This window comes from Narcine bancroftii, chromosome 5 (assembly GCF_036971445.1).
Source record: "Narcine bancroftii isolate sNarBan1 chromosome 5, sNarBan1.hap1, whole genome shotgun sequence".
Lineage (NCBI taxonomy): Eukaryota > Metazoa > Chordata > Chondrichthyes > Torpediniformes > Narcinidae > Narcine > Narcine bancroftii.
This window is the reverse complement of record NC_091473.1, coordinates 232,879,006-232,906,865: the sequence shown is the minus strand read 5'-3', so window position 1 is coordinate 232,906,865 and position 27,860 is coordinate 232,879,006. Positions and strand designations below refer to the sequence as shown.

At 42.5% G+C, this 27,860-nt stretch overlaps 1 protein-coding gene across 4 annotated transcripts in view; it reads right to left on the bottom strand.

Annotated features, from left to right (window-relative positions):
- Positions 1-27,860, bottom strand: part of LOC138765033 (ladinin-1-like) — a 100,768-nt gene that overhangs the window by 59,493 nt on the left and 13,415 nt on the right. For 2 of the 4 annotated variants that reach the window (XM_069941676.1, XM_069941677.1), the window contains exon 3: positions 2,122-2,250. In XM_069941676.1, coding sequence (XP_069797777.1) covers positions 2,122-2,250 — 129 coding nt within the window. Of the gene's footprint in view, positions 1-2,121; positions 2,251-22,463; positions 22,701-27,860 lie in introns of those variants that run through there. The other 2 variants (XM_069941678.1, XM_069941679.1) reach the window with 2 other exon arrangements.

The following is a 27,860-nucleotide window of genomic DNA, read 5'->3' as shown; positions in this document are numbered from 1 at the left end:
TTGGAGCACTATTCTGTTTTTATTTCTGCAACACCTGCAGATTTATTTTTTTCCCCCACTGTGAGAAGGCTATTTGGTCTAAATGATCTTGGCCAGTGTTTAATCCCAGAAAAATTCCTCCCATCAGCACCCAACACTCCTCTACAAGGCAGTGAATTTCACAATCTTTTGGCAATGTTTTCTTGATATGCCATGCACAGTAGGAATAATTAGCTTTGTCCTTATCAAACCCTCTTATGACACTTTTTGAAAGCTCATTGAAAATGGCCATGCAAGTAGATGGGGTGGTAAACAAGGCATATCCTATGTTATGCTTCGTTGCAGCTCCACAAAATTTTGCATAAGCTGCAAATGGAATACAGTGTGCAATTCTAGTTGTCCCGCAAGGATGTGGAAGCTTTGGCTGGGGTACAGAAGAGGTTTACTAGATTGTTGCCTGGTTAGTGCTGATGAGTTATGGAGAGAAATGAGGAAAACTTGGGTTGTTATCTCTGGAAAATGGGAGGCCCAGGGGAGACCTGATAGATGCGGGCAAGGACTTTCAGAGAGCAAGGCCTGTTCAGTAACACACAAAGATTTAGACCTCAACCTCTGCTAAATTTTAGCATGTCAAAAGAGACATGTATAAGCTTGTTAGATACTGGTTTGTTAACTTGTTTAAACTAGCACTAATTTCTCAGAAGAGTTTTTTTCCTCAATAGCTAAGCTTTTTAAATCCTGGCATCCTCAGTAAGTCTCTTCTCCTTGGCGTAACATTCATTCCTTCACAACCCTGCACATTTATGGACTACTTGCACAATTCAAATAACAAAAAATCATGAGGAAATATTGCCAATGGAATAAGTCCCTTTTTGAATCCATGAATTGTTCTGCCTGGGCTGGTTTATTGTCCTTCCAAATTGTCCCTGATCAAACAGGCATATTAAGTTATTTCAGAGGACATTTATTAGACAAAACTGCAGGGTGATCGAGTTCACATATAGGACAAACTGAGGATTAGATGGTGGATTTCCTTACTCAAAAACAGTTGCATTTTTTATATAACACCATTATCGATATAAACTTTTTTTTTAAATTCCAGATTTATTTAATTACTTCAATTTACATTCACTAATTATCATTGTAGAGTATGGCCAACAGATCCATGCCTCTGGCTTCTAGTCAAAGCAATGTCTTCCTGAAGTTTGTTCTTAATACCATTCATTTCTGTTCAACATTTATTCCTTTTTTTCTCTACCTTATCCCTCATGAGTATTTTGTCACCAAGTATATTTAACTTTTAATTTTGTCCTATAATATATATTTTTTTGTTTCCTTTCCTTTCCTGTTTCTGTATCTTGTTTTCGAACCCATCTCCCTCACCCCTTTCTTCTCTTGTACCTCTCCACATCATTACATTAAACTAGCAGCCCCACTGCAGTGCACTACCAGTAACCACAAAGAATAGGCTAACAATAGGCTTTAATGTACAGAAGAAACTTGCTGGCCCAGATCCAGGTATAGGAATGGCGGGAAGGGAGAGGTGGCTCAACCTTTATGGCCCAGGACCACAGGGGAGGAGTCATAGGGTATGAGTCATCAGTGGGAGGGCCAGCTCCATATATAGTCAACCATAACTATATGCAATGGAGGAAACATATCACCACACCCACCCTAATTGCATTTCTGTTAAATCCTTCAATGTGGTCATCGAGTGAAGTGGGATGGGACTCTACTTCTCAGCGTTCAGAAGAATGAAAGGTGCCCTCATTTCAACATTGTATTCTGAGACTCGCTCGCAGGAAAGATGCTCTTTCCCTTTCTGGAGATTTTGAATAAAATAGTGTCAGTATTGGCCATTCAGGACTGAGATGAGGTTAAATTTCTTCCCTGTATGTGGTGAAGCCTTTGGGCATCAGATCACAGAGGCCTATGAATGCTCAGTATATTGATGGCCAAGAACAAGGGAATTTTTGCACCTACAGGAAGAAATATAGGATTGAGCTAGAAAGTGAAGTTTGAACATCTTCAATTTTGTTGAATGATGGATCACTTTGCTGCCAGTATCACCCTTACAGCTTGTTTCCAAGTCAAAACAATGATTTTTTTTTTCTTGCAGAGAATACATCTAATTACAATTACCTGTTTTCAGATACATCTTGTTCCTCAGCAATACTTCCATTATCCATCACTAGACTGTTCTTTCGGTTCTGACGCCGACGAGCTTTTTCAAATTCTTCATCATCTTCCATTGATCTCTGCCTTGCCAGACTAGAAAATATGCAATAAACCAGGTCACTTAATTAAACCCATACTGTAAGGAAAGGGTTTAAAAATAAGATCAGCACGTTGGCTTTTGTATGAAAATTGAATTGAGGAATAATGGGGCAAGTCTTTCTGTGTGGGGCATGAAAATGGCTTTATGAAGCTTTCGTCCAAAATACCAATGTGATAAGTTGCCAATTGTTAGCAGCAGGTTAGCACAGAGGTAAGCGCAATGCTATTACAGTGCCAGCAACCAGGGTTCAAATCCGCCACCTTCTGTAAGGAGTATGTCCTATCTCCCTGTGTCTAAGTGGGTTTCCTCCCTCCAATACATACAGGAGTTGTAGGTTAATTGGGCTATATGGGCAGTATAGGCCTGGGGGCAGGAAGGGCCTGTTACCATGCTAAATTTAAAATGTGTGCATAGATTTCCTTTAACCTTAATAAAAAAATTATTTGAAAGACTGTTTTGTCCAAAGATTTTGACAACTCACTGATGAGCCACAATTCCTAAACTTCCTTCCTTTGAATATATACATCACTTTTTTATTTGTGTACAATAGTTTGATCATGAAACCCAAGTCAATTTGATTAATTTATCCACAACACAACCAGAAAATGGCCCATGGTTTATGGTAAGAAGGAAGAGGTTTGAAAAAGATCTGAAATGTACATTCCACCCCCCCCCACACAAGCCATCGTGAATATCTGGAATGAGCAGAGGCAGGACGAGTCACAATATTTAAGTATGATCTTGACAGGTGTTTGAATACGTATCTGCATAGAGACATGTGGAATTAATGCTGACATGTGGGACTAATATAGGTAGACACAATGTCAGTATAAATGCCATGGGGCAAGAGGCCTGTTACAATACTGTACAACTCTACGACAAGAAGGGGAGTTTGGGATAGGCAATAAATTCTGGACTCAGATCCCAATAAAATTATCAAATGTTTAACATGAACTGGTCATTTACCATACAGCTATTTGTATAATGTTACTGGACCGAACATTTGTCTTCATTGTAACATTCACCAGCACTAAACTGGGAGGGCTTCTTGAAAAAGCACTAGTCTACATCCTTCCTCACCTCACTTTACCTTCCCATCTCTGGCCTCCATCCCAACCCTGCAATTGGAAAACCCACTCCCACCCTGCTCTCCCTAAATTTAACATAACAGCCACATCATTCCTAACTCCATCTATTCCACATCACCAAATACTGAACTTCCTTCCACTAATGCAGATCTGCATGGGTCTGTAACCCCTGGAAACAAAGACCAGGAAGCGCATGTTCAGCTGCAAACTGAACCGATCCGTGGTATCCATGGCCACGGGTGCTGTGGAGTTTTGCTTGGGGTGGATTCCGAATTTTGTTGTCGGTTCCCTTCTCAGTGCCATTCAAGCACAACCTCATATGCACACTTAAAATTTCCACATTATTACAGATTTCCCCGAAACATTCAAAAAGGTTCCAGCGCCTGCGGTTTAATTGGGTATCATTGACTCAGGGGCCGAAATGGCCCGTTACCATGCTCCAATTTAAATAATAAAAAAAATCAATATCTGTTTTTCATTTACACAAATACATTACTTTACCGAACATTCCTTGGTATTGCCAGAGCTGAGTTCCCCACCTTCAATATCCTGATGGATCACCATTGACCAAGAACTCAATGAAGCTTAAGCTCGATAGTAACAAGAGCAAATGTGAAGCTGGATATTTTGTAGCAAATAAGTTAGCGCTAAATATTAAAGTTTTTTTTCTAATTAAATGTTTTAATTAGACATACAGCACTGTAACAGCCCAATTCAACTCTACAGTCTATGCCTATCCATTTTAACCCCAGTTTCCCTACACCATTTTTGAAGGGTGTGAGGAAACCGGATTCCCTAGAAAAATCCCACACGTACATAGAGACAGTGTGGAATACAAACCGTTCCAATCCCGATCATTGGCACTGCAAAGGCATTGCCCTAACCGCTACACCAACCGTGCCACCGGGCCACTGGCCGCCAGCCGCCGGGCCACCGGCCACGAGGTACAAGGCCACGAGGCACAAGGCCACCGGCCACGAGGCACAAGGCCACCGGCCACGAGGCACAAGGCCACCGGCCACGAGGCACAAGGCCACCGGCCACGAGGCTCAAGGCCACCGGCCACGAGGCACAAGGTCACCGGCCACGAGGCACAAGGCCACCGGCCACGAGGCATTGCAACCTGAAAGAATCCTTTCCACTTGTCTGCATCTCCTCAAACAGCATTAAAGGAGTTTGAAACTATGCAGGACAAAGCAGGCCACTCAACTGGCACCTGGTCCACCACCCCAAATCAATGTTCATTCTATTACCAATGCACAATGACTGCAGTGTATACATCAATAAAGCCCACAGTTGTTACCTGCCTTAGCTACTCCATTTACTCATGCCAATCCCACAATATTAACAGTGAGAAGGGCAATAGTAGTGGAGAGATGGAAACACAACCACCTGCAGTTTCAATGTGGAGATAGAGTGATATTCACTCATCATTGTTTGATCTAAAACCAGGAATTTCCCACCTAATGGTAGGCAGAAGCATCTTCACCTGTTGGACTGCAGTAGTTCAAATAGGTTAATTATCACCCATTCTTAAAGGTAATTAGGAATTAACAATAAATCCTGGCCTTGCAACCAACACTAACATCACACAAAATCCTGGAAGATAAACTGGACATTTACCACATGGGTTTTATTTCTAACGGTATCATTTAACTACATCTGGAAATAGCCACAGCTCATCAAAAGGTAACAATGCTTTGTGGGGCTTTGTATTTTGACATCCATGAGAATAAAAATGCAATTTACAGATTATTTTTGTTAACTGAATCTACCACATTTTTATTCTTAGCAAAATTACTTCCCCTTCTATTTCATTTCCCAACTCAAACTCGGGTCATTGGCTGAAACCATCATCTGTCAATTCTAGACCAGGCAAATTCATGAACTTCCTCCTATCATATTAGTCCTCTAAAAAAAATGATGTCATACAAAACTCTACAGTCTATATCCCAACTCACACTGTCCTGCTCAGAATCTACCTTGTGTGCAGTGGTCCGAGTTAAGCCACAGCTCAAAGTTAAAATTCTAGACCTTATTTGCATCCTCCACAGGCTCAACCCTTTCTACTTCTATAATCTTCTCCAACACCACAGTACTTCAAATGCATCTCCACTCATCCAATTCCGCTCATTAATTTATGTAGATTTTAAAGTTTTCACTATTCTTGTATCTTCCGCTGCCAAGGCCCTAAACTGGGCAAATCCTTGTAAAGCTCTCTGCCTCATGCTCCTCCATTGAATTCCTTCCTCTAAGCTACCACTGTATGTGGTTATGTGACGCATGAAATTCTGCTTAAAAAGGCTCCTGTGGATCACCTTTCTTTTTAAAAAAAAGTTAGGAATGCTGATCAGGTTATTGTTTTTCACATTTGGAAATATGCAACATACAGCAACTCCCAGCCACACAGAAGTGACACATGCAAGCATAAAGTCCGGTTGTGAGTCCTTGGGAACAGGAAAACCTAGGTTTATTTGCACTGCTCCATACTCACCAGAGAATACAAATGTTACAGTTTCTGGCTGAGGAAAGGGGGTGGAAATGATTCAGAATGCCTCGCCCTAACCAAGATCCCATAACTAATGATGCAGAATATTATCAATGATATTGCAGCAACCCGTTCCTTATAGACCAAACAAACCTGCTAAACATAGTTAATAGCTCCACTGGCTTCACTATGCAGAATGTCAATTTTCATGGGACTGTTGAAATCCATATACAAAATACCAGCATGAGTACATCTGTCGGAGTCTGTTACTCAATATTAAGATAACAATTAACACTAGGAACTTCCCCGTGTACTAAATTCAATCTGATCGTGCGAGAGATTGAAGAACAACAAAATCATATCTGATCTTAAATGGATACACTGTACAACTCCATTCCTTTGTGAAAAAAACAATGGATCAATTTGAACAGTGAACACAATTTACAATACTTAAACTCCTCATCCCTTCCCAATAAATCTTCACACTAAAGCTTTGTTTTACCCGTTTTCAACAATCTGAGACTAACAATAAGATGATCCTTGAGAAGTAGGATGAATGGTTTTGAACTCAGGACTAGGTCACAGAGAACTGATTCTTCATTGCACACTAAAACCTGCTGGAGGAGTTCGGAGAGTCAACCTGCATCAGTGGAGATAAGAGAATAGCGTACATTTTGGATCCTGATGCAGGGTCTCAACCAAAAACATCAGCAACTCCTTTCCCTCCACTGATGCTGCTCAACTCACCGAGTTCCTCCAATAGCTAATTCTTTTCCAACTCATAACTGTGATGGTTGGCATGTGGCAATTTACACCTGATGTATTGAGCTACATATACCTAACTGGTTTTAATGCAAGTTGGATACTTTGAGCTCACTTAGAGAGTTAATTATTTTTAAAATCACCACAGGATCTCAGTATCTTGTCAATCGTGTGGTGCTTTGCAATGACAAGGAAAATCAGAAGGGAATGCCTGTTTTCTTTAATCGCACTTGACGTCTTCAAGTGGAATGGTTGAATTGGGATGTGCAAGTGCTGGTGGTTTAGATTAGAGAAAATAATCAAAAGGTAATACTTGAAGAATGCACACAGCTACCTCATTAATGGCGAAGAGTTCAGAAAGAGATCCTTGCGATTCTTATGAGAGCTCACCATTCCATCGTTGCATCAGAACATTCTCCTGTCCTTGTGGGAGACCTGGCTGTATGCATTATATTTAGATTTGCAAGAGCAATATTTTAAAGAGTGTTATACAGTATCATGGTTAATGGAAAAGAAGTCCTTTTCTTCCACTCTTGATATTCGTCTTACATTAATCTCAATGAAAGGCCCTGAAGCAAAATGTTGACTGACTATTTATATCCATGGATGCAGCCTGACCCACAAAGTTCCTTCACAGCAGCTCATTGTTTGCTCAAGATTCCAATATCTGCAGATTTTATATTTCACAAGACAAGATCAGCTCACTGATAATGTCTGATGGTGAAGTCGAAGATGGCTAAATCCATAATAAAGAATTAATACTTCCAAGAACTTTATAAACTCAGGTAAAGTATAAAGCAAGGAGGGACAGAATATCAGGATTGGCGGGCTGTTTCCCTTTAAGAAGTCCCCTAAAACAAATGGGGAGAAAAAGGAAACTAAAAATATATTTAAAGATAGAGCATCTGTTCGAGTTTTTACTGGCATCTTCCTGTTAGCATTCTCAAACGACACCAAGACACACTGCTTGTTCCATAATTCAGAGATACGTAACATGTTATACTTGTGAATTCCCAGAGTCTGGGGATGTCTCCACTTATGATTTAAAGTGCTTATTTGTGGTTGTACAGAAATGACTAAATGACAAATGTGCCACTGATAGGCAGATTTAGCAAAGCTCCAGGATCATATTTCCGGGAGGCTATTGAGAAGTGTTAATTAAATAATGACATCCTCCCTCTATTCCTCATCACCATTAGAGACTATTAAATTTAATAAACACAATCTTTGGCAAATTCAAAGTGTTTTTATAATCGTCACAACTCACTTAATGTGAAATACATTTTTAGACCAGGATTTTCTCCCATTAGTTTGCTGTAGGTTCTTGCATACGTGATGGAGCTCAGAGCACCCTTTGCAAACCCATTCAGTAAGTTTGTGATACATATCCATTTTCTCGGTTTGCACAGTAAACTGACTGAACTGTTTGACTTTTGCTGAGCTCACCTTACACTTATTCCACTAAAATCTACAGAGTGGAAATTGAATAGTTCCTTTGATCAGTTTATGACTCAGACAGTAAAACATTTTTAAAAAGTGGGATTGTAAGAACAGCTGAACAAGAAATGGAGATTCATCAGAAATCCTTGAGTCTCCTTTTACTTAAACTTGCAAAGAAATGCTTCAAATTAACATTAATTTAAATGCTTCAAATTAGACAAAGGGAAGATGTCCCCATGAGCTGGTGGTACAAGGACACAGAAATACTTAAAAAAAAATATCTAGACATACAGTGCAGTAACAGGTCATTTCAGCCTGTGAGTCCATGCCACCCAATTTACACCCAATTAACCTACACCCCTAGTAGGTTTCAAACAGTGGGAGGAAACCAGAGCCTCTGGGGAAAACTCATGCAGACACGGGGAAAATGTACAAACTCCTTATAGAGAGCATGGGGTTTGAACCCCGATCAAGTCCTGGTCACTGGCGCTGTAAAGGCATTGCGCTAACCACTTCACCAACCGTGCCGCCATTAAAATTGATGTATTAGACACAGGGGAATAAGAAGAACTTTGGTTAGGACTGTTTGACTGCCTAATGAATTGGAATCAGGAAAGCCAAGGGGCTTTGCACATTGAAGGGTTCCAAATTATGTTGGAGATTTGGATCTGGAGCCTGGGTTGTTGATGGTTTGGATATGTGTGGCTGCAGAGATGAATCTATGAACCCTCGGTGACTCTGAAGGGACTCTGTTTTGCTTCGCTTTCTCTGACTATAGGGGGCACCAGGCAATTTCTTCTGATGGCGAATCTTTGTCTGGCTTACGTCAGACTTGAGTGCAATTGTGTGCAAAATTACAGCTGTTTTATTACATGACAAATAAAGAATCTTGCACCCTAATTATTTATATGTCCCCAAAAGTCAAATATCGAGGCAAAAATGTGTAGATTCTGTAGATTTATCTAATTGGGATGAAGAAAATCAATAATTTCTTGACCCATCTTTAATCATTCTGAAATTTTTTTTCATATATACCCAATAGTGAAGTAAGATATTTTATATGGATACTAGCATATATCTGTGCACATATTAAGAGGAGAAAGGCAGAGACTTATTCGAAATTAGTGAAGAGTGCAAATCAGGAGAAAATTTCCCATTGCCAAAGTCGGGGAAACTCACGAGTAATGGAATCCAGAAATTGTCAGGAGAAATCTGATCATTGTGTCTGGCAGCCTTTTAAAAACAACCTAATAATCTCTCATGCAGAGTCCTCATTTTAGTGAAGCATTGTTTGCTGTAATATCAAAGTGCCGTTCCTCACTTCATTAGTTCTTTCAAGATGAATCTAAGAAAATCTCAACATTAAATGAAGTTGAAAGATTATTTTCACCTGAATTGATTTAAATTTTACTTTACCCCAAAATGAATCATTCCTTCCTTTTTTTGTTATTTTGATCTTTTTTTAAAATATCCAATATACTTTTTGAGAGTTTTTGAGTTTCAGTCAAAAGGATTGATCCAAATAAATAACATTGCCTTCAAATTTAATCAGAAAACTATTTGTCAGGCAATCAAAATAGTACAATGAAAGCTCAAAAAGAAGAGATCATGCAACTTCCATGGAAACCTCAGAACAACAAGAGCGCAAGAAACAATATTTTTTCTCCAGTTGCTCCTCCAGCTGATAACAAAAGTGAAAATGTAATTATAAGGCGATGTAGAGTTCTTCATAAATAATCTGAAAAGACCAGTAGGCGCGATAATTGGGCTGACCTGATGTGTTACAGCAATAGCTGAGACAGTAATCGCAAAGTTAAACTATGGTATAAGAAAGGACTAATGTTTCAGTCGGTGCTATCAGTACAAACACCTCTACTTGGCAGAGAAATTCTGGTGGAGAGAACTTCAGGAAGGGAGGGTCATTCATGCAGTTAGACAACCATTTGACTGCTATGTCTGGTATCAAAATGTATTTAAAAATAGGCTTCCACATTACATTATTGATTTTTTTAAAAATCCAACTCTTGAGTGCAGATTCAGGTGAGTGGCTTACAAGTCAGTTGTTCAAATGTGATATTGTTAATGTTTCTTGATTATAAAATGATTTAAATTTGGCAGCTGCATACTTTCTCTATTTAGGCATTATCTTGAACCCAAAGAAATTAACCTCTATTCGATCCCCTTCTATTCTTCACATTGACCCCTAGTTGTTCTCAAAATATAAAATGTAATTGGCAAGGAGCCCATGTTCTGCAAAACTAGGAAGCTCCATCATTATGACAGACTGGGGAGACCAGTCAAAGAGATCACCAGCTGCCACAGTTTTCTGTGTAAAACAGGAAGAACATTGATATTATCCCAGTGAATAACTTTAAGAAAGTTACACATTGGTAGAATTTCAAAAAACTTGATCCGAGACAAAATCAAATAGATGCCTCAGCTCCCTCAGAAAGGCAGGAATATTTCACTTTCAACATTGTCATACATTAACATGTATGTGCATGTACGTGTGCACAGCATAACAACAGTTTCTAAGTAAACTAAAACAGGAAGAATGTTTGGAACTCAATAGAAGCAAAAATATTACAGATTTCAGGACAGCGAGTAGAAAATGGCAGCGACGAAAGAAAAACTAAGATGGGAAATGAACTAGAAAATAAACTGTTAGTTTTTATTGGCTGCTCCCTTCATTGGTTCAAGCACAAGAAGAAAAGGGAGCAGGATTAGACCATCCTGTCAGTCAAGCCAGTTCCGCCATTCAATGTCATCATGGCTGATCGAATGATAGGCTCATCTCCACCAACTGGCCTTTTCTCCATATCCCTTAATTCCTCTACTTTGTAAAAATCTATCCAACCTCATGTTAAATACATTTTCTGAGGAAGCCGTCACTGCTTCAATGGGCAGCGAATTCCATAGATTCACCATCCTTTGGGAAAAGCCACCTCATCTCCTTCCTAAATATATTGAGGCTATGAACCGGGGGGGGGGGGCATCCACAGGCATTTCCCCCCAAATGAGGAGTTCTGCCCATCCCCCATGCAGTCATGGTCATCCCTGGCTGTCAGACACACCCCACATCCTCCTGCATCAGCCAGCTAGCAACATCGAACCCCCGGCCACCCCCCACCCCAGTCAACAGGTAGGTCCCTGTTAGCCACCCACTCCCACTGAATTATCCCCCTCTAATATACGTTCTGGTGCCGACCCTGCTTATGAACCCTAGTTCTGGTCTCCCCCACCAATGGAAAAAACACGAACCTTTATATTATCTATGCCTTTCATAATTTTATACTTATCTACAAAATCCCCTTCTAAATTCCAGCAAGTACAGTCCTAGATGACTCAAATTTCTCCTCATGGTCTAATTCCCCTCATCTCTAATCAATCTGGCAAACCTCATCTGGACTGCCTCCAAAGTCTGTCCATCAGTTCTTAAGTAAGGAGACCAGAACTGCATTCAGTACTCCAGACGTGACTTCACCAGTACACCTTGTACAGTTGCAGCAAAACTTTCCTGCTCCTTAATTCAATCCCTCCAGCAATGAAGGCAACATTCCATTTGCCTTTAAGATAGCCTGCTGCACCTGCAAACCAACATTTAGCAATTCAAAAGCATGGGACACGATATTATTAGCAAGGCCAGATTTCAAACATCTCATTGATTTTTGTGGACATTACTCCACATATAATTATGGACTGTGGCACAAGTCTGTTAAGCATTTTGATTTCATTCATCTGACACTATTACAAATCAAAACTCTATCAATTTTAACTTTAAACACAAGTGAGTTAGTGACCACATCCATTTGGTGTGGAGACTTTGGCTGTTTGTTCTGCTTTCCTTTCTAAATATCAGATATCACAGCATATGGGTTGAGTCATAAAACCCTCAAAAATAAATGGGGGGGGTGGGGTGGGGGGGGGAGTCGATACAAGCCGGATATACTCTTGAAACCTTAAATTTGTTTCAAAACCTGTTTGATGCTGATTCAGCATATAAGTCAACCCTGGAAGGGTCAATTTGGTTTATTAGTCGACCTTGGAAGCCCCTTCCCACCACCGGGCACTGCCATAATCCATCCAGACCATTCTACAATTATAGAGCCCAAAGTCCCCGCTCCTACCCGAGAGGCTGAGGTCGCTGCTCCAGCCACATAGGCCGAGCTTGGCGCTCCTGCCGGGAGAATGAAGTCAGCGCTTCCAGAAGCAGTGACCTCGTTCAACCGAATGGAGCACCGACCTCGGCTTACTGAGCAAAAGGTTCCTGCTCCCGCCGGGAGAACAAGGTGGTCGCTCCTGCCCCAGAGAATGAGGTTGCTGCTCCTGCCACGTAGGTCCGAGGTTCCCACTCCTGCCGGAAGAACGACATTGCCACTCCTATTCAGGAGAGCGAGGTCCCCGCTCCTTTCCGGTAGGTTGAGATTTTTTTTAAAACTTTTTTTTAAATAAACTTGCTTAATTTACAGCTTTGTTACTTGGTGATTAAAAAATATTGGGAGGCCCATACAACCCAGAAATGGGGATCAATTTATATGCCGGCATACCATAAAACCATTAAAATTAGCCTAAAAAAGTTGAGGGGGGGGTCCGACCTATTGGACAGTCAACTTATATGCCGAAATATATGGTACGTACTTTGTTTTTAATGATTGTACTTTGATGTTCTCGATTTTTCTAAGTTGTATCTTATTCAATCACTTTATCATTTGAGTTAGTAACTTGTCACCCATCTAGACTCATAAAAATTCTAATTATGAAACCTATTTCCTAATGTTATACCATTGCAGGGAGACGGCGGCCCCGGCCTCGGTCGAGTGAGGCAGGCGGAGGCCCCGGTCCGGACAGGGAGTGGGAGGCGGCGGCCCCAGTCCGGGCACAGGGAGAGCAGCAGCGGCCCCGGCCCCGGTCCGGGCGAAGGGTAGACGGCGGCGGCCCCGATACGGGCAGGAGCAAGGGGGAGACGGCGGCCCCGGCCTCGGTCAAGTGAGGCAGGCGGAGGCCCCGATCCGGACAGGGAGTGGGAGGCGGCGGCCCCAGTCCAGGCACAGGGTGAGCTGCGGCTGCCTCGGCCCCGGTCCGGGCAGTATGGACCGACCTAGGAGGGGAGGCAGGCTCCTCCAGCCCGGGTAAGAAACCTGCATAGGAGAAGGCCACTCCGATAAAAAACCTACGACCCAAGGACCTCGCTGCCACGTCCCAGCTTGCTTGGCCACGGCACACGAACCATGGGTGTAAAGGGTGGGGCCAGTAGTGCGCGCACTGCACTCCACCTAAAAGCTCCTTTGCGCAGGCCTGAGGACAGGTCCACGTCCTCCCCCTCCACGTCCTCCCCCTCCACGTCCTCCCCCTCCACGTCCTCCCCCTCCACGTCCTCCCCCTCCACGTCCTCCCCCTCCACGTCCTCCCCCTCCACGTCCTCCCCCTCCACGTCCTCCCCCTCCACGTCCTCCCCCTCCACGTCCTCCCCCTCCACGTCCTCCCCCTCCACGTCCTCCCCCTCCACGTCCTCCCCCTCCACGTCCTCCCCCTCCACGTCCTCCCCCTCCACGTCCTCCCCCTCCACGTCCTCCCCCTCCACGTCCTCCCCCTCCATGTCCTCCCCCTCAAAAGATGCTCACAAACTCAAGCTAGCATGCTGGAACATCAGAACCATGCTAGACAAGGCTGACAGCCACCGACCTGAACGTCGGTCTGCCCTCATTGCACATGAACTCCTCAGACTTGACATCGACATAGCCGCTCTCAGTGAAGTCCGCCTGGCAGATGTAGGCAGCCTCCAAGAACGCGGCGCGGGCTACACACTCTACTGGTCTGGCAAGCCTTCGGATGAACGACGCCTATCTGGTGTAGGCTTCATGGTCAAGAGCTTCATTGCCTCCAAACTTGAAAACCTTCCGACAGGCCTCTCGGACCGAATCATGTCCATGCGACTTCCACTTCAAAACAAGCGTCACATCACCCTCATCAGTGTCTATGCTCCAACCCTCCAGGCAGAACCAGCAGAAAAGGACAAGTTCTACACCGACCTGCGCAACCTCATCCAACGTACCCCTACGGCCGACAAGGTTGTCATCCTGGGCGACTTCAACGCTCGTGTCGGCAAAGACTCAGAAACCTGGCCAGGAACCCTGGGCAAGCATGGCGTCGGCAAGTGCAACGACAATGGGCGCCTCCTGTTGGAGCTCTGCGCAGAACAGCGACTTGTCATTACAAACACCCTTTTTCAGCAGAGGGACAGCCTTAAGACCACCTGGATGCATCCCCGATCCAAACACTGGCACCTCCTGGACTACATCCTGGTGCGAGAAAGTGACAAACGAGATGTGCTCCACACCAGGGTCATGCCTAGCGCGGAATGCCACTCTGACCACCGGCTGGTTCGCTGCAAGCTCAACCTTCACTTCAAGCCAAAGCCCAGGAACAATAAAGCCCCCAGAAAGAGGTTCAATGTTGGAAACCTGCAGTCAGACGAAGCGAGAGGAAACTTCCAGGCAAACCTCAAAGCAAAGCTCGACGATGCAACCCGCCTCACGGACCCGTCCCCTGAAACCCTCTAGGGTCAGTTGAAGACTACCATACTGCAATCCACTGAAGAGGTACTGGGCTTCTCCAGGAAAAACAAGGACTGGTTTGACGAAAACAGCCAGGAAATCCAGGAGCTGCTGGCAAAGAAGCGAGCTGCCCACCAGGCTCACCTTACAAAGCCGTCCTGTCCAGAGAAGAAACAAGCCTTCCGTCGCGCATGCAGCCATCTTCAGCGCAAACTCCGGGAGATCCAAAATGAGTGGTGGACTAGCCTCGCCAAACGAACCCAGCTCAGCGTGGACATTGGCGACTTCAGGGGTTTCTACGAGGCTCTAAAGGCTGTGTACGGCCCCTCACCCCAAGTCCAAAGCCCGCTGCGCAGCTCAGACGGCAAAGTCCTCCTCAGCGACAAGATCTCCATCCTCAACCGATGGTCAGAACACTTCCAATCTCTTTTCAGTGCCAACCGCTCAGTCCAAGATTCCGCCCTGCTCAGTCCAAGATTCCGCCCTGCTCCAGCTCCCTCAACAGCCCCTAAGGCTAGAGCTGGATGAGGTTCCCACCCTGGATGAGACATATAAGGCAATCGAACAACTTAAAAGTGGCAAAGCAGCAGGTATGGATGGAATCCCCCCAGAAGTCTGGAAGGCTGGCGGCAAAACTGCATGCCAAACTGCATGAGTTTTTCATGCTTTGTTGGGACCAAGGTAAACTGCTTCAGGATCTTCGTGATGCCACCATCATCACCCTGTACAAAAACAAAGGCGAGAAATCAGACTGCTCAAACTACAGGGGAATCACGTTGCTCTCCATTGCAGGCAAAATCTTCGCTAGGATTCTACTAAATAGAATAATACCTAGTGTCGCCGAGAATATTCTCCCAGAATCACAGTGCGGCTTTCGCGCAAACAGAGGAACCACTGACATGGTCTTTGCCCTCAGACAGCTCTAAGAAAAGTGCAGAGAACAAAACAAAGGACTCTACATCACCTTTGTTGACCTCACCAAAGCCTTCGACACGGTGAGCAGGAAAGGGCTTTGGCAAATACTAGAGCGCATCGGATGTCCCCCAAAGTTCCTCAACATGATTATCCAACTGCACGAAAACCAACAAGGTCGGGTCAGATACAGCAATGAGCTCTCTGAACCCTTCTCCATTAACAATGGCGTGAAGCAAGGCTGTGTTCTCGCACCAACCCTCTTTTCAATCTTCTTCAGCATGATGCTGAACCAAGCCATGAAAGACCCCAACAATGAAGACGCTGTTTACATCCGGTACCGCACGGATGGCAGTCTCTTCAATCTGAGGCGCCTGCAAGCTCACACCAAGACACAAGAGAAACTTGTCTGTGAACTACTCTTTGCAGACGATGCCGCTTTAGTTGCCCATTTAGAGCCAGCTCTTCAGCGCTTGACGTCCTGCTTTGCGGAAACTGCCAAAATGTTTGGCCTGGAAGTCAGCCTGAAGAAAACTGAGGTCCTCCATCAGCCAGCTCCCCACCATGACTACCAGCCCCCCCACATCTCCATCGGGCACACAAAACTCAAAACGGTCAACCAGTTTACCTATCTCGGCTGCACCATTTCATCAGATGCAAGGATCGACAACGAGATAGACAACAGACTCGCCAAGGCAAATAGCGCCTTTGGAAGACTACACAAAAGAGTCTGGAAAAACAACCAACTGAAAAACCTCACAAAGATAAGCGTATACAGAGCCGTTGTCATACCCACACTCCTGTTCGGCTCCGAATCATGGGTCCTCTACCGGCATCACCTACGGCTCCTAGAACGATTCCACCAGCATTGTCTCCGCTCCATCCTCAACATTCATTGGAGCGCTTTCATCCATAACGTCGAAGTACTCGAGATGGCAGAGGTCGACAGCATCGAGTCCACGCTGCTGAAGATCCAGCTGCGCTGGGTTGGTCACGTCTCCAGAATGGAGGACCATCGCCTTCCCAAGATCGTGTTATATGGCGAGCTCTCCACTGGCCACCGTGACAGAGGTGCACCAAAGAAAAGGTACAAGGACAGCCTAAAGAAATCTCTTGGTGCCTGCCACATTGACCACCGCCAGTGGGCTGATATCGCCTCAAACCGTGCATCTTGGCGCTTCACAGTTTGGCGGGCAGCAACCTCCTTTGAAGAAGACCGCAGAGCCCACCTCACTGACAAAAGGCAAAGGAGGAAAAACCCAACACCCAACCCCAACCCACCAATTTTCCCCTGCAACCGCTGCAACCGTGTCTGCCTGTCCTGCATCGGACTTGTCAGCCACCAACGAGCCTGCAGCTGACGTGGACATTTTACCCCCTCCATAAATCTTCGTCCGTGAAGCCAAGCCAAAGAGACCTTTATCAAGGTATTACCTCTTTCCATTGGTCTTGCAACCAAAACTGAAAGTTGTCTACTCCTGATGAGATCTTTATTATAAGACCATATGTCAATGCCCTTGAGATAAAAAGCAACATTGCATTAGCTTTTTAAAAATATATATATATAATTATTGAACTACTTTTTAAGCATGTATGTATTCTGGCAGAAGAACAGACTGGATGTCAAAAAGGGCATTGCAGCATTCAGTGCACAGTCACCCCATCACTTGCCTATTAGTACTCTTTGTCAATCATAACTTTATTCCTTGATGCTCATACCAAAGCAAGTATGATGCGCAGGGACTGCTATGCACCAAAAAGACTTTTCCAAGATTCTTTGCAGATCATCTGTGAAAGTCAGAACTGTTCCACTAACATTGCTGCAGTCAAAGGAGTAACAATGTGAAGGAGCACATTGGAGTAAATGCAAGGCAAACAACAAAACCATCTACAAAGCTAGTTTTTTAGTACTGCACTTGAAATGTGAGGTGGAAATATGTCAAAGTTCCAAACAGGTTAGAAATATTAATGATCTAATTCAGTGGTTCTCACCCTTTTTTCTTTCCACCACATACCACTTTAAGTAATCCCTATCCCATAGGTGCTCTGATTGCTTGAGGTGGTATGTGGATGGAAATAAAAAGTTGGAAAACCACTATTTTAATCGTATCTAATTGATCCATTATGTGCAGTTTCATAAAGCCAAGGAAAATGGGCCAATGACAAGTTTCCTCAAGCAAAAACTATTGTTTTTCTTTTGTTTTGTTTTGTGACGAACTGACATTCAGTAAACCAAAAAGAAAGTTGCATGTGGAGCCATTGATGAATGAGGAAATGGAGTTGCTCAGTCTAATTACAGTAGTACATACTCCCTGAATGGCCACATTGTCCGACAAACCTTCCTCTTCCCCATCTATTTTTCTCCTCTTATTAATCTCTACTCCTTGACTGTTGGTCGTTATCATTGGTAACAAAACTTGACAAGGTAAGCAGCATAGAGCAGATCACAACAAATATTTGCTGAACACTCCACGACTCAAGTAGTTCAGGTAAAACCATAGAATGGTACAGCAGAGAAAACAGGCCATTCAACCCTTCTAGTCTGTGCCGACCATTATTCCGCTAGCCCCATTGACCTGCTCCCGAACCATAACCCTCAAGACCTCTCCCATCCATGTCTAGAAGATCTATCCATTCTTTCCTTAAAATAAAAGATCAAGCCCACATTCACCACATCAGATGGCAGCCCATTCCACCCTCTCAGTGAAGAACTTTCCCCTATCGTTCCCCCTAAACCTTTCGCCTGTCAGCTTAAAACTATGACCTCATGTATTTATCTCCCCCTTTAAATGGAAAGCCCACTCACATCCACTCTGTCTATACCTCTCATAATCTTGAAAACCTTTATCAAATCTCCCTTCATTTTTCTTCGCTCCAAGAAATGAAGTCCTAGCCTGTTTAATCTTTCCCTGCAACTCAACTCCTGAAGACCCGGCAACATCCTCGTAAATCTTTTTCTGCCCTCTTTCAATCGTATTGATAGCAGCAAGTCATTTCAACATTCTAATATACATCCTTATATTTTGTGTGACCACATGGTGTTTATTACAATACACTACATTCCAAAGAAATAGGCTAAAGAAGCCTTGATTGGACCAAAATCTTTCACCACCTGCTGCAACATTCTTTACAGACTAGAGGATAATTTAAAAAAAAATCTGGCATGCATTTACAGAATCATGGTAGGAGTCGCAAACAATCATCCATGCAAAATGAAGACAAGCACTGAATGCTGATGGACAATTAATTCCTTTCCTCTGTACACTGCTGGTCAGCTACAGGTGTGCACTTGCTGTTGCCTACCTCAACATGGCATCTGACCTGACACTTCCTCCACAAGTGGGTGTGTTGGGTATTGATTTGGCACTCCTAGTGCCCAAAAATACACATGGTGCACAGCCAGATTTTGTGGAACATACACATCCAGCATTTGAGGAGGCATTGTTTTATTTTTAGTTGTGTCTGAGAGCCCCCAGTATTTTTGCATTTTGGAGACTGACTTTTGAAATAAAATTGAAAGTTTTGTTTCCCAAATATCCATTTTCCTGACTCATGAAGATTAATTTTTGCACATATTTTTAATACCTTGTAATCCTTCTCAATCTATTATTACTTAAATGTATGTTTAAAGATGTTCCTTTCAGATATGGGGACAATAATAATTGTATATCTGAACACACAGAGAATAAAGAAATAGAATCGCTGGGAAGTCAAAGAAATCATCCAGAAGTTGTAAAGAAATACTGTATTTATGTTGCTGATCATTTTTCATTCTGACTAGTAACACGTCATTGTACAGGGTGCGGCTGCCTGTGCCCGCGCTGAAGGACTGGTATTATATCAGTGACTACCTGTTCATTTATTGAAATATTAACAGAAAGTGAACATTGGTCAACTGCTCACTGAAATAATGTGCTATTGCAGTGAGTAATAATTGCAAACTGCTCAATCCATTTTGAATAATGCTTTGTCGTAATACCAAAAGGTTACAGGGAGTTGGGCTTCACCCATTCTACAAATATAGACATCAGATAATAATACTGACACAGATTTTTTTAAAACTTGGTTTATATTCTAATGAGAAAGTATTGCCCTCATCTTCTTACAAAAGGAAACCACTTCATGCCTATATGCATAAAAAAATCTCAAATACAAACACAGTACTTCAAATGCCTTTCATAGGCCTCAAGTGCCCTAATTTGATTTGATTTGTTATTTTGCTGATCTTTAATTAGTTAAAATTCCAAAAACTCCAATGGATTTGCTGAATGTGACTAGACAAAAATGAAACCAATTTTTGCCTCAACCTAACGCAAGTTGGTTAAACCAATTAAATTATGTTTGTTAGCTTCAGTAATCAGGTCCTAAGCCTATTATTAGTGGCTACAAGTTTGTTAATGCAGACCCATTTCAACTTGCTTATAGATGAAATGGTTCCACAGATGACACTATAGCCTTGTCTCTTCACTCCATCCTGACCCACCTGGAGAACGACACATATGCCCGGCTGCTGTTCATTGACTTCAGCTCAGCGTTTAACAATCATTTCCCAAAGGCTGGTGGAGAAGCTGTCCTCATTGGGACTCAATACCCCACGCTGTAACTGGATTCTTGACTACCTAATGGAAAGACTACAGTCTGTCCGGGTTGGTAGCAAAACACCAAGCACTGTCACTGAGTAATTGTGCACATCATGGCTATGTGCCAGCCTGCTCCTGTTAACGCTATGGACCCTCTGTATCATCAGATACAGCTCAGTGTCATCGAATATGTAGAGGACACAAAGGTAATTGACCTCATCAGCAACAACGATGAGTCATTCTACAGAGAAGAGGTGTAAAATCTTGTGATATGGTGCAAGATAGCAACCTGAGTCTGAACATAACAAGATGAGGGAGATGATCATAGACTTTAGGAGGACGAAAACACATCTCCTCTACACATCAACAAATCTGCAGTAGAGAGAGTGGAGAGCACTAAGTTCCTTGGAGTTTACTTAACTTAGTGACCTACTATGGACATTCAACATCTCCTCAATTGTCATGAAGGTGCAACAGTGACTGCACTTCCTCAGAAGACTAAATTGGGCAAGGCTACTGGCCACCATTATGCCATAGAAGGTAATTCTATGGGAGCTTTATTGAGAGCATCCTGGCTGGCTGCATCACAGTGTAATGCAGTTGCATTGGAGAAATGGATCAGAGGTCAAGAACATAAAATTGGCAGAGAGGATTGCTGGAGTCTCCCTCCCGCCCCTCTCCCCCACCCCAATCGATGTGATTTACCAGGATTATTGTCTGAAGGCAGCGCGCAAAATCATTGAGGACCCCTTCCACCCTGCACATAGCATCTTTCAACTGCTCCCATTGGGGAAGAGATACAGGAGGATCAGAGACAGCACCACCCAGGTGAGGAACAGCTTCTTCACATTTTGAACGGCTAAATGAGCTGCTCAAATGAAGCATCCAAGAGTATCATATTCATGAATCAAAATTAATTTGTTTATTCATTTGTATAGATGAACATTTTTGTCCTGCATATTTATTGTTTGTCTGTGTGTGTTATGTCTGGTGGTGTGTCTACATGTTTGGCACCAAGGACCGGAGAGCGCTGTTTCGCCAGGTTGTACTTGTGCAATCAGATGCCAGTAAGATTCACTTGACAAGAAACTTGGCCTGATGTGTGATTAAAGTTTAATTCAGAGAGGAAATTGTTCTGGCTGCAAATGTTTCAAATGAACTTATCTATATTGAGTAGTGCAGACCACTACATCATTACCTCACTTCTATAATTTCTTTACCCATCTTTGAATTGTCCTGGATTGATAACATAAAATACCCAGTAAATGCAGCATATTTTAGTACTTAAAAATAGATCCTCTTCCATTTTTACCACTCAGAGAATCGATGCAATCTGGAATGTACTTCCTGACAAGGTGGTAGAGGCAGATGCTCACATCACATTTAACAACTGACTGGATGAGTATCTGTATGACCAAGGCAAAGACCTCGACCAATCAAATGTTAGTAGACAAGATTAATATGGATGGACACTTGATGGTCAGTCCAAACCTCCAAGGTTTAAGGGCCTGTCTCTGTGTTGTACCATTACAAATCTGTATCCGTACCCTCCTATAAATTGAGTGCCATTAAGTCTAATGTAAATTGGATATTAAAAATCTAAAAAGCGACATGTGAACTACAATCCAAACCATGAACGCCAGTCTTAAATACGGTCCACAACACATCTTGCGTCAACTGGAGAAGAAAAACTCAATTCCCTAGAAATAGAAAAGCTTTTCCACATCAGTGACACAAAATTCCAATTCTAGAAGCCAAGAAGTGTGCTGCCTTCACTCAGCCTCTGACCAATTTCACAGTACGACCATAAGCTTCTGATGTGATAATTTCATTCTATTTAAAACAATTACATTTCAAATCCACTATTCAGAGACTTCGGTAATGATTACCATTAGTCCATGACCAATAATTACATTTCAAATCCACCATTCAAGGACTTCAGTAATGACTACCATTAGTCCGTGACCAATAATTATGAGGACAAATCAATATGTTTGTTCTTATCATACTCAGAGTGACCCTTGTAAAAGAGTCCACAGAATGTTCAGGTTCAACAGGAATTCATGAGTTCACACATTGAAGGTATCACTTAGGTGAGCTTTTAAACTTATTTTATTACTTCAAAGTCAAATTACTTATTTGTACATGGCTTCTACCTTGTTACCCTACTTGCCAGATATTCCACCAATCTGTATGGTTTAAAAGGGAGGAGAGATTTAATAAGCAGCATTCAATTTTCATTTCCTTTAAATGGTAACTACCAAGATACCAAACTTGATTTTTCACTTTTTAGTTCTCATAACAGTTGTCCAATCAAGTTCAAGTGCAAATTAAGCACTAATACGGAAGTAGTCAAAGTGTTAAATATTAAAAGGCACCTACCTGGAGAGAGCACTCCAATCTTTCCTATTAATTGACATTTTGCACACTGAGGTTGGTTAAATGTTGTGTTTAAAAGTCTCCAGTGCTAGCTTTTATATTGTTCCATGTAGTTTAACAAATGTACAAACAATGAGCAAGTAAACTTTCTTTACTGTTTCCCTAAACTACATTGTATTTACCCAGTTAGTGAAGTGCACCTTCACCCTCGCTTGTTAGTTCTCCCCTGCTGTGGAATCACGTGCTTTCTTATTGGTGTTGTATACTGTAACTTACCTATTAGCTGCCACCATACAAAATCTGAATTTGCCAATGTAATGTGTTAAAGTTTCTGAACTAATTCTGAATGGCCACAGACTTGGACTGAATAGCATTAATTAAAACAATTCTGATTTTACCTATTATCTTGTATTGTATTTTTTAAATTGAAATGACATCAGAATATGACAGCCCAGATATTAACCACACAACTTTATAAAATACAGTATAAGAACCATTAGTTTATACATTGTCTTATATAACTTCATATTCTAATATTACAGTGTATTCATGGTAAATTATCCAATTAGAGTGATCTCTTCTTCTTTAAGAGAAAATGAAAAATAAAGTTGTTTCCCCCCCCCCCCACCCTTTATTCTAATCCTACTCCTCCCACTAGTGAATAATATGTAAAGAATCGAGTTTTGGTTCCCGGACAACAGTCAGGACCCCCACCCCCAGAGCATCCACACCTATGTATTCAAATTATGATAATATTAAACAAATATGCAATACTAAACAAACTTTGTTTACTGTAATAATCCAAATTCTGAAACAAAAACCATCCTTTTTGTGTTTGAAATTTTACGTTAATTATCAATACATCAAAATAACTGAAGTACAACAGATGAGTTGAATCCAGTATTACATTATATCAAGGAAGTCATCAATGATTGCAAATAATTTTGTTTATAGGATAACAAGATCCTGTGTTAGTGCTCCAGTTAAAGCCAACCTGCACTTCTTAAAGCAAGCCCACATCTCTCAAAGCTAAGGTAGTTCTGGAGTTTATTCAAGTTTAGTTTTGGAAATGCCGAGGTACAGTGAGAAAGTTGAATTTTCAAGTGACCAGCGATCATAGCACAGCACTAAAAAGAGAGAAGAATTGCAAAGAGAGGTCTGTGCGAACAGCAAGGTCAACATTATTTTAGAAGTGTGAGATTTGATTAGGAGCGTGACATTGTTGGGAAGGACACTGCTCTTGAATCTGGCATTGAATTGGATTTCTGTGAATTTTCTTCCAGGTAGGAGAGTCAAGAGTATGGCCAGGGTGGGATAAGTGTTTTAATAGGTTGGCTGTCGGTCCAAATCAGCCAAAGTGTACATGGAGCTGATGGCAAGGAAGAGGTTGGAACGATAGTTTGAGCAACGTACGCAATTCTCCACTGTTTCTTGCACCCTTGGGCAAAGCAGTTCCCATACGATGCATCCTAGTAGGATATTTTCACTGCTGGATCTGTTGAAGTTATTGAGGGACACAGATGACATGCCAAATTTCCTCAGATTTCAGAGGAATTAAGAGGTGTTAGGACACTTGCCCATCACATCGACATGGTTAGACTAGGATGCTCAAGATGTCACTCCTTATTATCTTCACCTCAGTTCCACTGATGCTGACAGAGCAAGTGCTGGGAATTAGTTTCAAGTGGAATTGACTGGAGAAGAATGAAAGGGTGTCATCTATATTGTGTAAAATGTTAGGAGGTTGGGTTGTAACAGCAATACAAATAGACTACAACTCCCAGAAGTCTAACGTCATAACGTCATGACTTGGCGCGCGTGTTTCAATGTTTTAAAGGAATACACGGACGACCTGAGTAAAAGAGTTCTGAGTTGCCTGCAATTGTGTGTCATTATTTCATGTTCATCAGCCTATAGGCTGAAGGGGATAGAGAGTGACCAGTTATTCTTCATCTGAAGAAGCTCTCCGCCCTCCCTCCCAAGAACTTGTTCCAGTGGAGGTAGCTACCAGGAGTCTGGCTGGGAGAATCTACATGCACTGCTGCAAGCAATTCAAATCAGAAGGTCAAAGGTGCAGAATTAGGCCCATTGAGTCTGCTTTGCCATTCTAATCATGAACTGATCCATCCTCCCACTCAGCCTCACTCCCCAATTTTTTCCACATAACCCATGATGCCCTGACTAATCAAATAACTGTCAATTTCTGCCTTAAATATACCCATAGGCACCTGTGGCAACAAAAGTTCCACTGACTCACGACCGTTTGACTAAAGACATTTTTCCACATCTCTGTTTTAAATTGACACCCTTGTGAACAAACCCATTTTACAAACATTACAATCTGTTAGGCTTAACCACAACTCAATTCATTACACTTCCACCACTCATCCACCATCAGCTTCCATTAATCATCGTCATAACCAGAGTTTTTCATCCAAAGAAATACCTCCAAAATAAGCCTGCTCGAAAAATTCTAAACTAATAGGATTTCATACTGGCATGGCAGGGAAGGCAGCATGAAGCAAATTAGGTACAATGGATACAAGAAATGCAAGTAAAATCTTTAGAAGGAAATCAGGAGGAAGAAGACACAAGGTAGATCTGGCAGACAAGGGGAAGGACAATCTCATGGGCTTCTGCAGATATATTAAAGCAAAAGGATTGCAAGGACAAAATTGGTTACATGAAGATTAGAGAGGCTATCTGTGCTCAGAGAGAACAAAAAAATGGGAGAGATTTCAAATTATTTATTTAAAATCTGTATTTGCTGAGGAGACAGAGTGTCTACAGAAGGGAAGCAAAATAGCAATGAGGTCACAGACCCTATACAGGTCACGAACCCTATACAGATCATGGAGGAAGAGATACTTGCTGTTTTGAGATAAACCCCCCCAAAGCAGGAACAAGATATTCCTTTCGACTTTTGAGGGATGCTTGTGCAGAAATTATGGGGGTCTTTAGCCACAGAAGAGGTACTGGAGTATTGGGGGAAAAATCACTAATGTTGCTTGTGGTTTATGAAAGGCTCCAAGAATAAATCAGGAACTGTTTAGTTAGTGAGTCTGATATCAGCGATGGCTAAGTAACGGGAAGGTATATCAGCAGGAATTGAACACGGATAGTGCTCATGGCTTTGTGAGTTTTAGGTCATGTCTAACAAATTTTATAGACATATTTTTTGAGGTGGTGTAATGGAGGATTAAAACCATGTACCCAGATGCTTTTTGCTTATGTGGAACTGACGACACTGGGTCCACACGCAGGTCACCTTACTTTCAGAACTAGCAGATGTAATTAAACTCAGCCATGGGGACTTATCTGAAGATACACTTTGAAATGGAATTCCACTGTGAGGCCCAGGGAAAGCAGTTGTCAAATGCAACACTCTGAAATTGACGAATTGGTCACAACCTGTCTTGCTCGAGAAGTTTTAATAAGTCTTTGTATCTACGAGATAAACCAGGAAGTTATAACATCCTGGTTCCAGAATAATTAATCTTCTAAATTGTAGAATGTAATGTTCAGTTTTGATTTTGACTGACAAATATTAGAAGGAGTAGGCGCATGATTAATTGTTTTTGGGGTATATAAGCCTGTGGTCCTGCTGCTGAAGTTTAGACTCTCCGAGGGGTGGGAACACCCCTTGTCAAGAAGGAAGAACAGCCAGAGTCCGAGCAACGTCCCGGTCGGGGGAGGTGGAGAAGCTGCTACCAGCGCCCTGACAACCTACTACAAGTGTGCAGTCGTTGCCTCGCTTCGGCAGTTGGGACCAGTCCAAGCGTTGATAAGTATAGTTGGGAAGGGCTTGCATATTGTAGTGTGAAATCAGCTTTTGAATTAGTAATAAACATTTGTATAAACTGAACTGCTCTCGGTGTGTGTGTCTATTTTCTTTCGGTAGCTCAAACACTGTGACCAATCTAAATGAACAAAATGAGAGGTATAAGTTTACCCAAGACAGGTGGTTACCAGGAAAGTTGATGAAGGAAAGACAATGGATGTTATCTGCATGTACAGGTACACGATCCTTTATCTGGAACTCTTGGGGTTCCGAATTTCCAGATTTCGGAATTTCGAATTTTTCCAGATTTCAGAAAACCAAATTTAAGCCGACAAGAATTGTGGTGCCCTATCCACCCCCACCCCCTTCCAGTCATCCTGCTGTCTCACCCCACCCGCCCTTACCCACCCGACTTGCGTTGCCGGTCTCTCAGCCACCTGACTCGCGCTGCCAGTCTCCTCCCCTTGCCCACCCAACTCGTGCTGCCGCCTCTCTCCCCACTTGCCGAATTTTGGAACTTTCCAGATAAAGGATCGTGTACCTGTACTTTATTAAGGCCTATGACTAGTGGTGACCCTCAGGGATCAGTGCTGGTCCATTGTTGTCTACCATCTGTCTATATCAGTGATCTGGATGATAATATGGTAAATTAGACCAGAACATTCACTGTAACACTAAGATTTGGGTGCAGTGAACAGCAAGAAAGTCTTTCAAAGCTGGACCACCTGGAGAAATGAGACAGAAAATGGCAGATGGAATTTAATGCAGATAATTGGGAGATTTGGGAATAATAGGGAATGGAGGAGTGTAGTAGAACAGAGGGATCTAGGAATAGAGATGTATAATTCCTTGAAAGTGATGTCATAGGTGGATGAGGCCATAAAGAAGGCCTGTGGAATATTGCCCTTCATAAATCAAAGTATTGAGATGTTATGTTAGATTTGTATGAACACTGCGGAGGCCAAAACTGTGTGCAAATTTGCTCATTTACCTACAGGAAAGATATCAATGAGTGAAAGAGTGCAAAGAAAATTTACAATGATGTTGCCAGCTCTTGAGCAGCAGAGTTGAATAGGTTGAATAGGTTAGGACTTTATTCCCTGGAGCATGAGGGATGATTTGATATGAGGTAGACAAAATTATGAGTGGTATAGATAGCAGGCTTTTTCCACTGAGGTGGGTTGAGACAAGAACCAGAGGACATGGATTTAGGGTTAAAGGTGAAATGTTCAAGGGAAACCTTTTGGGGGAGATACTTCCCACTTAGAGGGTGGTAATGATCAGACTACAACATTCAAGAGATGGATAGGTACTGTACATAGATGGGAGGGGTGTGGAGAACTATGGTCTGAATGCAGGTCAATGGGACCAGGCAGGGAAAGAAAGTTTGGTGCAGACTGGATGGGTCAAAGGGCCTTTTTCTGTGCTGCACAATTCTATAATTTAATGGAGTGATGAACTGTAGGGTGCCAGTTGTATACAGCCTCACACTACTACCATTAATGCTGCTGTTACAGTGGAGGTAGGAGTACATCACAGCTATCCAGCCTTCTGTCGCCAATTAAACTTAAAGATTCGCTAAAATGATATCTTGGGGCAGTAAACACGATTCCCCAGAG